At 42.4% G+C, this 13,865-nt stretch overlaps 1 protein-coding gene across 1 annotated transcript in view; it reads right to left on the bottom strand.

The window, feature by feature from the left end:
- The window catches only part of sntg1 (syntrophin gamma 1), a 487,473-nt gene that overhangs the window by 36,924 nt on the left and 436,684 nt on the right, over nt 1-13,865 (bottom strand). Inside the window, exon 12 of the mRNA XM_033019712.1 lies at nt 12,759-12,797. Within this exon, the coding sequence (XP_032875603.1) occupies nt 12,759-12,797 (39 nt within the window). The remainder of the gene's footprint in view (nt 1-12,758; nt 12,798-13,865) is intronic.

Raw genomic sequence — 13,865 nt, 5'->3', positions numbered from 1 at the left:
TTCCCGGCTAACCTGGATTTCACTCAGTTCCTCCATCTCATTTGACCCCCGGTCCCCTGCTATTTCCGGCAGATTATTTATGTCTTCCTTAGTGAAGACAGAACCAAAGTAGTTATTCAATTGGTCTGCCATGTCCTTGTTCCCCATGATCAATTCACTTGTTTCTGACTGCAAGGGACCTACATTTGTTTTAACTAATCTTTTTCTCTTCACATATCTATAAAAGCTTTTGCAGTCAGTTTTTATGTTCCCTGCTAGTTTTCTTTCATAATCTATTTTCCCTTTCCTAATTAAGCCCTTTGTCCTCCTCTGCTGGACTCTGAATTTCTCCAAGTCCTCTGGTAGGCTGCTTTTTCTGGCTAATTTGTACGCTTCATCTTTTGTTTTGATACTATCCCTGATTTCCCTTGTTATCCACGGATGCACTACCTTCCCTGATTTATTTTTTTGCCAAACTGGGATGAACAATTGTTGTAGTTCATCCATGCAGTCTTTAAATGCCTTCCATTGCATATCCACCGTCAACCCATTAAGAATCAATTGCCAGTCTATCTTGGCCAATTCACGTCTCATACCCTCAAAGTTACCTTTCTTTAAGTTCAGGACCCTTGTTTCTGAATTAACAATGTCACTCTCCATCCTAATGAAGAACTCAACCATATTATGGTCATTCTTGCCCAAGGGGCCACGCACTACTAGACTGCTAACTAACCCTTCCTCAGTCTAGAATAGCCTGCTCTCTCGTTGGTTCATCTACATGTTGGATTAGAAAACTATCCCACATACATTCCAAGAAATCCTCTTCCTCAGCACCCTTACCAATTAGATTCACCCAATCTATATGTAGATTGAAGTCACCCATTATAACTGTTTTACTTTTGTTGCACGCATTTCTAATTTCCTGTTTGATGCCATCCCCAACTCCGCTACTACTGTTAGGTGGCCTGTACACAACTCCCACTAGCGTTTTCTGCCCCTTAGTGTTTCGCAGCTCTACCCATATCGATTCCACATCCTCCAAGCTAATGTCCTTCCTTTCTATTGCGTTAATCTAACCAGCAACGCTACCCCACCTCCTTTCCCTTTCTGTCTATCCCTCCTGAATATTGAATATCCCTGGATGTTCAGCTCCCAGCCTTGGTCACCCTGGAGCCATGTCTCCGTGATCCCAACTATATCATAGTCATTAATAGCTATCTGCACATTCAACTCATCCACCTTATTGCGAATGCTCCTTGCATTGAGACACAAAGCCTTCAGGCTTGTTTTTACAACACTCTTACCCTCATACAATTATGTTGAAAAGTGGCCCTTTTTGATTTTTGCCCTGGATTTGTCTGCCTGCCAATTTTACTTTTCACCTTGCTACCTATTGCTTCTACCCTCATTTTACACCCCTCTGTCTCTCCGCTCACATATTTAAGAAACCCTTTCCCTTTAACTCCATCCTCAACTATCCCATTTGACACCCCACACCCCTTATTCAGTTTAAAACCACCCGTGTAGCAGTGGCAAACCTGCCTGCCAGAATGCTGGTCCCCCACCTGTTAAAATGCAATCCGTCCCTTTTGTACAGTTCCCCCTTACATCAAAACAGATCCCAGTGATCTAAGAATCTAAATCCCTGCCCCGTGCACCAGCACAAGGAACTGGAAGCAAACTGGAGATAACAACCCTGGAGGTCCTGCTTTTCAGCATTTTTCCGAGCTCTCTAAAGTCACGCTGCAGAATATTCATCCCCTTCTTTCTGACATCATTTGTGCCGACATGCACTACGACTTCCGGCTATTCACCTTTGCCCTTGAGGATTTTCTGCACTCTGTCCGTGACATCCTGGATCCTGGCACCAGGAAGGCAGCACACCATCCTCGAATCCCGACATTGTATTTCTGTGCTGTACTATTCTATCTTCTATGTTCACTCTAAGGACATCTTCCCGTGTGTGGTGTTGCACTTGAACTGTGCCAAATGCAAGAGATCTGGCAGCTGAACACTGGGCAGCAGGGGGCACAATGGACTATTTGCAGCAGAAGACTGCAAACCTATCTCTCTCCCTCTCGTAAAACAATCAAGCCAGGAAATTAGCCCTGCTTCAATGAGAAATGCATGTTGGGAGCAGCACAAAATGTACCTAAAAAAACCCAGCAAAACCTGGTGAAACTGCTACACAAACGTGCTGATCAGCAAGACCAGCAAACAATTGAGAGTGCATAGTTCATAAGTGATAGGAGCAGAATTAGGCCATTTGGCCCATCAAGACTACTCCACCATTCAATCATGGCTGATCTAACTCTCCCCCTCAACCCCATTCTTCTGACTTCCCCCTGTAACCCCAGTCACCCGTACCAACCATGAATCCATCCATCTCTGCCTGAAAAATATCTATTGATGGCCACCACAGACATCTGTGGCAATTAATTCCACAGATTCACCACTCCCCGACCAAATAAATTCCTTCTCATCTCCCTCCCAAAGGAACAGAGGCTATGACCTCTGATCTCTAGACTCTCTCACTAATGAAAACATCCTCTCCACATCCAAGGTACACAAAAAAGCTGGAGAAACTCAGCGGGTGCAGCAGCATCTATGGAGCGAAGGAAATAGGCAACATTTCGGGCCGAAACCCCTCTCCACATCCATCTATCCAAGCATTTCACCATTTGATACATTTCATTGTCCTCCCTCGCTCTTCTGAACTCCAGTGAGCAGAGGCCCAGCGCCGTGAAATGCTCATCATATGCTAGTATCATCCTGGGATCATTCTGGCAAACCTCCTTTGGACGTGGAAGTGATCTTCCAATTAACAGATCAAATCAAAGCTCTGGAATCCTGTCACGTCTTGCCTGGATTGGTGGTGAACAATGAAACAGCAAACAGGAAGAGAGGCTCCAAGGAGCCTGTTCTCAGCAGTGGCAGGGCTCGAGATGTGAATGCTAAAGGTGAAGCTGAAGCCTTTGCAACCATGTTCCCCCAGAACTGCCAAGTCGATGATTGATCTTGTCTTACTCTGAGATACTCAACATCACAGAAGTCACGCTTCAACAAATTTAATCTATGTGATGTCAAGAAATGGCTGAGAGCAATGCCTGCAGCAAAGATTGTGGGATCAAACAACATCTTGCTGTAAATCTGAAGAGCGGAAATTCAGAGCTAACTGTATGTCTAGCCAAGCTGTTCTGTACAGCTCCAACACCAGCAACTCCCTGACAATGTTGACGATTGCCGAGCCGGTTTTGTTCGTACAAAGCAGGACAAATAAGTACAAATGCGTATTTACAAATAGGTAATTTAGTTTAGTTTAGAGAGATACAGCGCAGAAACAGGCCCTTCGGCCAACCGAGTCCGAATCGACAAGCTATCCCACACACTAATGCTATCCTACACACCGGGACAATTTAGAATACAAATTACAATTAACCAACAAACCGGAGATCCCGGAGAAAACCCACGCAAGTCATGGGGAGAATGTATAAATTTCTTACAGACAAACACCCGTAGTCAAGATCGATCCTGGGTCTCTGGCGTTGTACAGTAGCAACTGCTGCACCATCATGCCACCCTGGAAGTATATATAGTAAGTATAGTATATTACCAACCAAACAATCTACTTTCCATCTCCAGCAAATGGATCAAAGGTGTCTCGACATTGTTAAGTAAGTAAGTTTATTGGCCAAGTATTCACATACAAGGAATTTGCCATGGTGCTCCGCCCACAAGTAACAACATGACATTCAGTGACAGTTACGACTTGACTCAGAAAACACTAAACATTAATAATAATAAGACATTGATGATAAAACACCATTGATCAAGCATGTGAACCAACAAAATACCAGATCAAAGGGAGGCTACGGATTTTTGGCTGTTGAGTAGAGCAACTACTCGTGGATAAAAACTGTTTTTATGTCTGGCTGTGGCAGCTTTGACAATCCGGAGTCGCCTTCCAGAGGGAAGTGATTCAAAGAGTTTGTGGCCAGGGTGAGAGGGGTCAGAGATGATCTTGCCCGCTCGCTTCCTGGCCCTTGCTGTGTACAGTTCATCAAAGGAGGGAAGGTTGCAGCCAATAATCTTCTCTGCTGATCGGACGATTCGCTGCAGCCTCCAGGTGTCGTGCTTGGTGGCTGAGCCAAACCAGACCATGATGGAGAAGGTGAGAACAGACTCTACGATGGCTGTGTAGAATTGGACCATCATTGCCTGTGGCAGATTGTGCTTCCTCAGCTGCCGCAGGAAGTACATCCTCTGTTGTGACTTTTTGACTGTGGAGTCGATGGTAGCTCCCCACTTAAGGTCCTTGGAGATGATGGTTCCCAGGAACTTAAAATACTCCACAGATGTAACTGTGGTGTTGTTGATGGTGAGTGGGGTGAGGGGAGGCGGAGCTCTCCTGAAATCTACAAACAATTCCACTGTCTTAAGAGCATTGAGCTCTAGGTTGTTGCTACGGCAGCAGGACGCCAGCTGTGACACTTCCTGTCTGTAGGCAGATTCCTCCCCATCCTGGATCAGTCCAATCAGGGTTGTGTCGTCTGCAAACTTGAGATGCTTGACAGAGGTGGCTGTGGAAGTGCAGTCGTTGGTGTAGAGAGATTAGAGGAGAGGAGAGAGTACGCAGCCTTGCGGTGCTCCTATGTTGAGCGTTTGCGGGTCCGAGGTGCTTTCCAAGCCTCACATGCTGCTTCCTATCTGTCAGGAAGTTGGTGATCTACTGACAGAGGGGTTCAGGCACAGTCAATTCGGAAAGTTTGGAGCGTAGTAGCTCTGGCACAATGGTGTTGAATGCAGATCTAAAATCAACAAACAGGATCAACAAACAGATTATGGAGAGGTACTTGATCTTGGATTGGGTCAAACATAGACCAAAGAGCTAAAGACCAGATGTGAGAGGGAGTAACAATCCTTTATGTCAAAGCAGCATTTGAAGGGGTGTGACATCAAGGAACTCAGCTAAAGTAAAATCAATAGGCATCAAGGGAAAAATTGTGCAAAGCACAAAGGAAAGTGTTTGGGGTTTTCAGAGGTGGTTATCAATCCTCCCAACCACAAGACATTGTTGCATGAGTTTCTCAGCAACAGGCCCAAGTCTCTTTAAGTGTTTCATCAATGGTCTTCCTCCCAACTTCTGATCAGCGTGTGGATGTCTGCTGATGATTGTACAAAGGCCACTGCACTCGCACCTCCTCAACAAATGCTGCATCAAACTCCATTCAGCATGTGTAGGCAGGAACTGGAGATGCTGGGTTTACCCCACAGATAGACAGAAATTGCTGGATTAACTCAGCGAGTCAGGCAACATCTCTGGAGCAAAGGTGATGTTTTGGGTCAAGGCCCTTCTTCAGACTCACTTTGAGATTTTGCAGTGGAGCAGACAAAATGTGTTGGAAGTAACTGAAGATATTGGATTACACCGAAGATAGACACAGAATAATGGAGTATAACCTGTGCAATATCCAACTGCAGTTCAGACCACAAAATGATCAAGATAATGACCTTCCGCTGCAGTGGGTGACTCACAAAACAATATCCTAAAAGCCTTTCCACCATCTGCAGGGCAGGTGATGAAATACTCTTCACTCATTTAGATATGCACAGGTCCTAAACAGCACAAGAAGTTCTAAACCCTCAAGGACAAAACAGCCTATTTTGTTTGATTTGGACCCCATCGATCATCCTGAACATTCATTCTCTTCATCACTGGTACACAGTGACAGCAAAATGCACTGCAGACACTTAGTTACTGCAGATACTGAAAAGACTGGACCATTTCCCACCAATCCCTCTCCAATCACCACTTCACACCCAATTACCCATGCGCTCCGTGCGGCACAACATCACTTCTCCATCATCAACAATAAAAATAGAGGGTAGACAAAAATGCTGGAGAAACTCAGCGGGTAGCGCAGCATCTATGGAGCGAAGGAAATAGGCAAGATTTTGGGCCGAAACCCTTCTTCAGTCTGACGTGAAGGTGGGGGTTGGGGGGGGTGGGGTGGGAGGAAGAAAGGAAGAGGTGAAGCCAGAGGGCTGAGGGAGAGCTGAGAAGGGGCCCAAGTGAAATATGAGGTGCTGCTCCTCCAATTGACGTTGGTCCTCACTCTGGCCATGGAGGAGGCCCAGGCCAGAAAGGTCGGATTCGGAATGGGAGGGGGAGTTGAGTGCTGAGCCACCGGGAGATCAGGTTAGTTATTGCGAACCGAGCGGAGGTGTTCTTCGCAATAACCAACCTGATCTCCCGGTGGCTCAGCACTTCAACACCCCCTCTCATTCTGAATCCGACCTTTCTGTCCTGGGCCTCCTGCATGGACAGAGTGAGGACCACCATAAATTGGAGGAGCAGCACCTCATATTTCGCTTGGGCAGTTTGCACCCAGCGATATGAAAATTGACTTCGATAATTTCAGGTAGTCCTTACTTTCTCCTCCCCTCCTCAGCTCTCCCTCAGCCCTCTGGCACCACCTCTTCCTTTCTTCCTCCCGCCCCCTCTACCCTCACATCAGTCTGAAGAAGGGTTTCGACCCGAACCATTATCTATTTCCTTCGCTCCATAGATACTGCCTCACCCGCTGAGTTTCTCCAGCATTTTTGTCTAGGATTTTCCAACATCTGCAGTTTCTTCTTAAACATAAAAATAGAGGAGGTGGTGAGGCTGTTGAGAAGACAGAAAAGCTGGATATCTCCATGACCAGACAATGTTTCCCCCTCTACTCTCAAGCTTTGTGGCAAACAACTGACACCGATCTACACAGACATTTTCAACCTGACCCTGCAAACCTGTACTGTCCCTGCCTGCTTCAAAGTATCCACTATTGTCCATTACCCAAAAAGGCTGGGGTTACTGGTCTTAATGACTACAAGCCCGTCGCCCTGACCACTGTAGTCATGAAGACCCATGAAAGGCTTGTGCTGGCCAAACTGAAAAATATCACAAACCCCCTGCTTGACCCTCTGCATTTTGCATATCGGGCCAATAGATCGGTGGATGACGCAGTCAACCTGGGCCTGTACTTCATCCTACAGCACCTAGACTGCCAGGGGACCTATGCGAGGATTTTGTTTGTTGATTTTAGCTCTGCATTCAACACTATTGTGCCAGAGCTACTACACTCCAAACTTTCCAAGTTGACTGTGCCTGAACCCCTCTGTTGGTGGACCATCAGCTTCTTGACAGACAGGAAGCAGTATGTGATGCTGGGAAAGCACATCTCGGACCCGCAAACCCTCAGCATAGGAACACCGCAAGGCTACGTACTCTCCCCTCTCCTCTAATCTCTCTACACACCAATGACTGCACCTCTACTGACTCCTCTGTCAAGCTTCTTAAGTTTGCAGATGACACAAGCCTGATTGGACTGATCCAGGATGGGGAGGAATCTGCCTATAGACAGGAAGTGTCACAGCTGGCGTCCTGGTGATATCGCAACAACCTGGAGCTCAATGCTCTTAAGAGAGTGGAATTGATTGTAGACTTTCAGAGAGCTTCCCTCCCCTCACCCCACTCACCATCAACAACACCACAGTCACATCTGTGGAGTCTTTTAAGTTCCTGACAACCATCATCTCCAATGACCTTAAGTGGGGGGCTACCATCGACTCCACAGTCAAAAAGGCACAACAGAGGATGTGCTTCCTGCGGCAGCTGAGGAAGCACAATCTGCCACAGGCAATGATGGTCCAATTCCATACGGCCATCGTAGAATCTGTCCTCACCTTCTCCATCATGGTCTGGTTTGGCTCAGCCACCAAGCACGACACCTGGAGGCTGCAGCGAATCGTCCAATCAGCTGGGAAGGTTATTGGCTGCAACCTTCCGTCCATTAACGAACTGTACACTGCAAGGGCCAGGAAGCGAGCGGGTAAGATCAACTCTTTGAATCACTTCCCTCTGGAAGGCGCTTCTGGACTGTCAAAGTTGCCACAGACAGATATAAAAACAGCTTTTTACCACGAGTAGTAGCTCTACTCAATAACCAAAAATCTATAGCCTCCTTTTGCTCTGGAATTTTATTTAATTCACATGTTTAATCAATAATGTTTTATTATTAATGTTTAATGAGCTCCAAGGCAAATCCCTGGTATGTGAATACTTGGCCAATAAACGTATTCATTCATTCATTCATTCATTCATTCATTCATTCATTCATTCATTCATACATACTGAACTAGGCTACTCCAACAACATCCCCAAAACCCAACAACAATAAGTTCCATTCGATGTTGTGCAGCATCCTGGTGTGAAATAATATACTGCAGTTCCTTCAATGTTACTGAAGTTAAATTCTGGAACTTCCTATCAAATGGCTTGATTGTAATCATGCATTTTCTTTCTGCTGACTAGATAGCATGCAACAAAAGCTTTTCACTGTACCTCATTACATGTGACAATAAATTAAACTGAACTCCACTGAACTGAACATATTGCAGGAGTCTCATCAGTATAACAACAGCAGTATGTTCATAAGGTGGCTCTCCTCGATCTTCTCTGGGGATATTAGAAATGGGTACGAATTGGTGGATACCAATGAGCGTTATTTAAATTCTGAACAATGAATAAATAAAACAAAACAGGATAAGGGATCTGAGGTTGATGCCTGGGTCTTGAGAGGTGGGTGCCATTAGGAGATGGGGGTTAAGAGATCTTGAGGAGAGGGAGTCCAAATCCATTGCTCTGCTTTAAAACATGATTTTGTACAAATGCCTGGTCGAGAAAGTCTGCTCTTATGAAATTCCAAATGCAAAATGATAACTCATTCCAGGAAGTAGAGACACAAGACACTGCAAATGCTGTAATCTTGAGCAAAACACAAATTGCTGGAAGAACTCGGAGGGTCAGGCAGCAGCTGTGGACAAACTCTCTGGCTGCTTTGCTCATTCCAGGAAGTGTGCTCATTCAAATATCCAGTGTGACATGAAAAATCGAGGAATTCTTGCTGTTCCATTTCCCTCCGGATGAAATCAACTTTCACAATGAAAGGTAGACACTTTTCAAGAGCTAGACTAACTCAGCAGGACAGACAGCATCTCAGGAGGGAAAGAATATGTGACGTTTCGGGTCGAGTCCCTTCTTCAGACTGAGAGTCAGGGGAGAGGGAAATGAGATATAGAAGAGTACAAAGAATATGTAAGTACAGTTACATATCTGCCTGCTATTGTTTAACCAGAGCCTCCACTAAATATATGGTTCAACTAAACTTACCATTTTATCTAAATATTTTCATTACAATATATTAATTAGATGAGAGGTTTAACCAAAAATATCACAATTTATTAATTTTATTTTTCTGTTTCAAACTTGGACAATTAAGTGCTGGAAACTGTTCACAGTGGTTTTTAATAAAGGTTCTGGAAGTTATACCTGACCCTGGAAAGGATTTGCGCAAAATCCTTGTTTAAAGATACTTTGATTTAGAATTGCAATTGTTTTCTCCCTCAAATCATATGAAGCACAGTGAAAAATGTGTGCTGCTGGAAATTCACAGGCTGCTTACTATTGGTAAAATTATGGGCCTTGCAAAAATGCTGACAAAATATTAATATTATAATGCAATGAAAAGATGGCTATATTATAAACAGATCAATGAGATCAATGATTAACATTGAGCAGTTGGCGGTCAAAGTACCTTGATGGATGAAAAAAAAATTGCATGAATGACTCCTCAATCTTATTTTTTTCATCAGCCATGTACATTACAGTCTATAGTGAATGTCAACCAACTTGCAATATTACCTAAGGGAAAAGTTGACACAACGTTTTATTGATCCCCTCAGTGAATGAAGTCAAACCCTAACATACCAATCCATTATCTCCTTCATTCAACCCTGTACAGTTGACTTGACAATTCCTTGGGCACAGCAGCACATTAACAATTGTATACCACAATGTACTTGGCTATCTCCACTTAATGAGATCTACAATTATCGTCATAACCTTTGATCATATTTTCAGTCAGATAATTATCCAGTTTTGGTGCATGTCTTTTTAGTTTTTTAGTGCAGAGATACAGCGCGGAAACAGGTACTTCGGCACACTGGGTCCACGCCGACCAGCGTTCCCCACATTATGCACCTAAGAGAGGGGGGTACAGGGAGTACATTGTATCCAGGCCCGGGGTCCAAAAGGGAGCCTGGGAGCCAAAGGAGGGGTGCCGGGAATTTCCTGAAATCTCAGAAAATGGTTGCAAATATTTTGTGAGGACTAGCATTCACATTTTGTGTGAGACTACATAGTTTTATATCTCGTAATTTGTAGAAATTATGATCCATAATATTATCTAGTGTTGGGAAATGTAGAGGTATAATGAATAATATTATTTGCTTTCATCATAGCATCACTGCATCTGTATGATTTCATGAGGATTTAATGGGGAAGTCATGGAGCCAGTCTGAGATGGGCCTGCTGCCCACATCGCTTATGTTCGATTTTTCCGGAATGTCGGCAAAGTATTGATGTACCCTTTAATGGGATATAATAATACCTACGTACGCATATTATGTCTAATTATGAAATACTACATTACATGCTTTTTTTAGATGAAATACTGCCTATAAACGCATTAAAGAAAAAAAAATGTTGCCTACGAGTCTCAATTCAAGAACAGTTGCCGAATATGCAATCAGCTGATGTGTGGCCACTCGTCTTAGCTGTCGCGCCATCCGGCACGTAAGTGGATATGGACCTCATGTAAATATTTAACCCAAAGAAATAGGCTAATATTTGCACGGCAGGGTAGCCCAGTGTGTGAAACCGAGGGATTTGGGGTTTTAGTAATGGCGTATCTGCATCTTGAGTAGGCTGTATGCTAGAAGAGGCCTACTTCAGAAAGTGTGTGTTTTACGTTTTGGTAGACAATGTTATAGCTGGATTAACTGTCCGCTTCAATGCTGTTAAGCAGTTGGCTTAAAAAAAAAAAATCTTGTGGAAATATCTCATCATGTCTGAAAGTGATGTGGAGAGAAAAGCTTTATCTTTATCAGAGCAATATCCTGATGACCTTTAAGAGTGATGATTTTGGAAAAGAAATGCAACATTTACCCTCGGTACATAAAGCAAATTTTGTAAATGCACAGTTATAGCCATTAGATCTGTTGAACTTGGTAACAGACTACAGACTTGGTGACCTGTTTCCAAATGTTTGTGTTAGCTTAAGAATACTATTAACAATTCCAGCAGCAGTAGCTTCTGCAGAGAGGTAATTTAGAAAACTCAAGCTGATTAAGAATTATTTAAGGTCTACAATCTCAGGAACGTCTTGTGGATTTGGCCAGGCTAAGTATTAAATCAAACATTGCCAGAACAATAAATTTTCATGCTGTGATTCGAAACAAATTCACAAAAATAGGCCAGGAAAGCTCCTTATTTAAAGTAAATACTAAGCCTATCTACCTTGTTTTACTTATTACAAATAATTATCTTTTGATGATTTGATCTGCATTGAAATATAAAAGGATGTTTCAAAATGAATTTTTTCTCCTTATCTGTATGCTAGCATAAACAAAGATGTTCAAAACAAATGTGCTTTCTTCTCTCTGATCCTTTTATTCTATTTATATTTATTTGTTATTTATCATGGAGGGAGTATAGAAGCATTAGGCCTCAAATGCAGAAAATTAACAGAGCGTTCCATTCCACCCCACTCTCATCTTCCATACCCTTTTGGGCCTCACAGGTTCATGGCATAAAACCATGGTGGATAAAAACAGGATGACTTATGGAGAAGGGAAGGGGGCCCGAAATAAAATTGGACCCATTGATAAAATTCCTCTTCCGCATATTAGCACTATCCTACACCTTTTAGGGCCAATTTTTACATATACTGAGTTTCTCCTCAATTAGCTCACTATCCAGCCAAGAAAATAAAAGTCTAATCTTTTGGCTTGGTTGCACTTCTATTTTTTTTAAAGCTTTCTTTCTTATCGGTATGTTCCAGCTGTCTTGTTTCATAAATAAGCGGCTCATGACCCTTTTCTGTTTTCTGTTTGGAGCAAAGAGTAGTCAACTCTATCAGGATCTTTGTAATGCTGAGCCTGTTCTGAAATGATCCTGGCTGTTCTTTAAACCTTTACCAATATATGTTCTTTTGAAGATAAGCTGCACAAAATGTCCTGATATTTTATTCGCGGTGATCTACAGTATGCAAGGTTAGAACAAATTAGTGTGAATTAAAGCAAACATCCTTAAGATGTAGCCTTCTACTTGCCTTGCAGTTAACACTCTGTCAATAAAGTCACGATTACCTTTCATTTTTTTGCCTTTGATAATGAAATTCTGTTACGGTACAGGTTTAGATATGTCAGTCGAAAAATATATTCAATTACATTTAATTATATTTTGGTTTTATCTGTTATTTCCTAATCATTTAACTGAACTGTGTCCATCTCTCCACCGATGTTTGATGATCTTGAATTGTTTTCATTGAAATTGAATCTTTGACAGAAATGAGATTCACTGTCTGAATGAAAATAATAAGCTTATCCCAGATCATGTTCCCATCAAATTTTAGATAATTGAAAGAATGTAAACACCTTAGTTTTGCAGCAAAAGAGAAAAACAAGTGCACCAATCAAAGCTGCATTTCCAGGGTAATGAATTCTCTTATTAATAATATCAATAATCATTTAACAAATCTTGTTCATTAGGAGAGTCATGGGCCATTAGTCTTTATTTCAAGGTCATCCCACTCCGAAGGTAAAGAAGACATTTTAAATAGTGTACTTGGCTGATAAATTGTGTCAATATAATATTATTGAATATTCCATCTTACCTGTTGATTTACTGGAAAATTTCTGTTTATCTTTTTAATCTGAGGGGAAAAAATGTTGAATTAAATGTATTGCTTTTTGAACTAGACTACATTTGCACAGAAACATATGCCAGACTATTAGAATAACAATAAATATACAAGTGAATGTTAAACTATTATTTTCTGTCTTGTAAAACTATAATAGCAGTTAATTAATTTGCCCATAACACACATTTAAAGGCTACAATTTGTTGGCATATCTTTAAAATGCATTATTGACAAAAGCATTGATATTTGGCATATTGCTATGACACAAGATGGCTACATTTGTTTAAAGCTGTCCACACCCATTTAGTTAACAATGTTTTGCACATCTTTAAGGGCAAATTATACCTGGGAGCACCCAAAAATGGAGGGTTGTCCAGAAAGTATTTTACATTCTTGGGTAGTGGCATTGAACTATCCTAACAAGTCCAAGGTTGCCCCAGATCCAGGGTCAATAGTATGCAGATCTCATAGTTTGTTTTCCCCTATATAAATAATTGAAAGTTACAATGCAGAACAAGGCTATTTGTCCCATCATGTCTAAATGGATTTTGGATTTATCCCAATTCCCAATCTTGATCGTACACTACAGGTAAACAGATCATCAAATGCTTAATCAGGTTTTTTTTTTAATGTGGTCAGTGTTTCTACCACCATCACCCTTTCAAGCGATAAGTTCCAGAACTCAACCACATGTTGAGTGATATATTTCTGTTGTTGCCACTCACCTCAAATTCTTCCATCCACTAATTACTGAAAGGCCACAAAGTGCTGGAGTATCTCAACAGGTAAGGCAGCACCTCTAGATAATATGGATAGGTGATGTTTCGGGTTGAGGCCCTTCTTCAGGGTCCCAACCCAAAATGTCACCTATCCTGCTCTCCAGAGATGCTGCCTGACCCACTTGTGTGTAAACCAGCATCTGCAGTTCCTTGTTTCTACACTGATTCTTACGAAGGAGATGGAACTATAAGTGGATTAAGTGTTATTAAAGTCTGAAGAAGGGCTCTGACCCAAAATATCATCTGTCCATTGTTCACCACAGATACTGCCTAACCAGCTGAGTTCTTCCAACACTTTGTT

This window comes from Amblyraja radiata, chromosome 4 (genome assembly GCF_010909765.2).
Source record: "Amblyraja radiata isolate CabotCenter1 chromosome 4, sAmbRad1.1.pri, whole genome shotgun sequence".
NCBI lineage: Eukaryota > Metazoa > Chordata > Chondrichthyes > Rajiformes > Rajidae > Amblyraja > Amblyraja radiata.
Note: the sequence above shows the minus strand (reverse complement) of the source record. Positions and strands in the feature narration are given on the sequence as shown.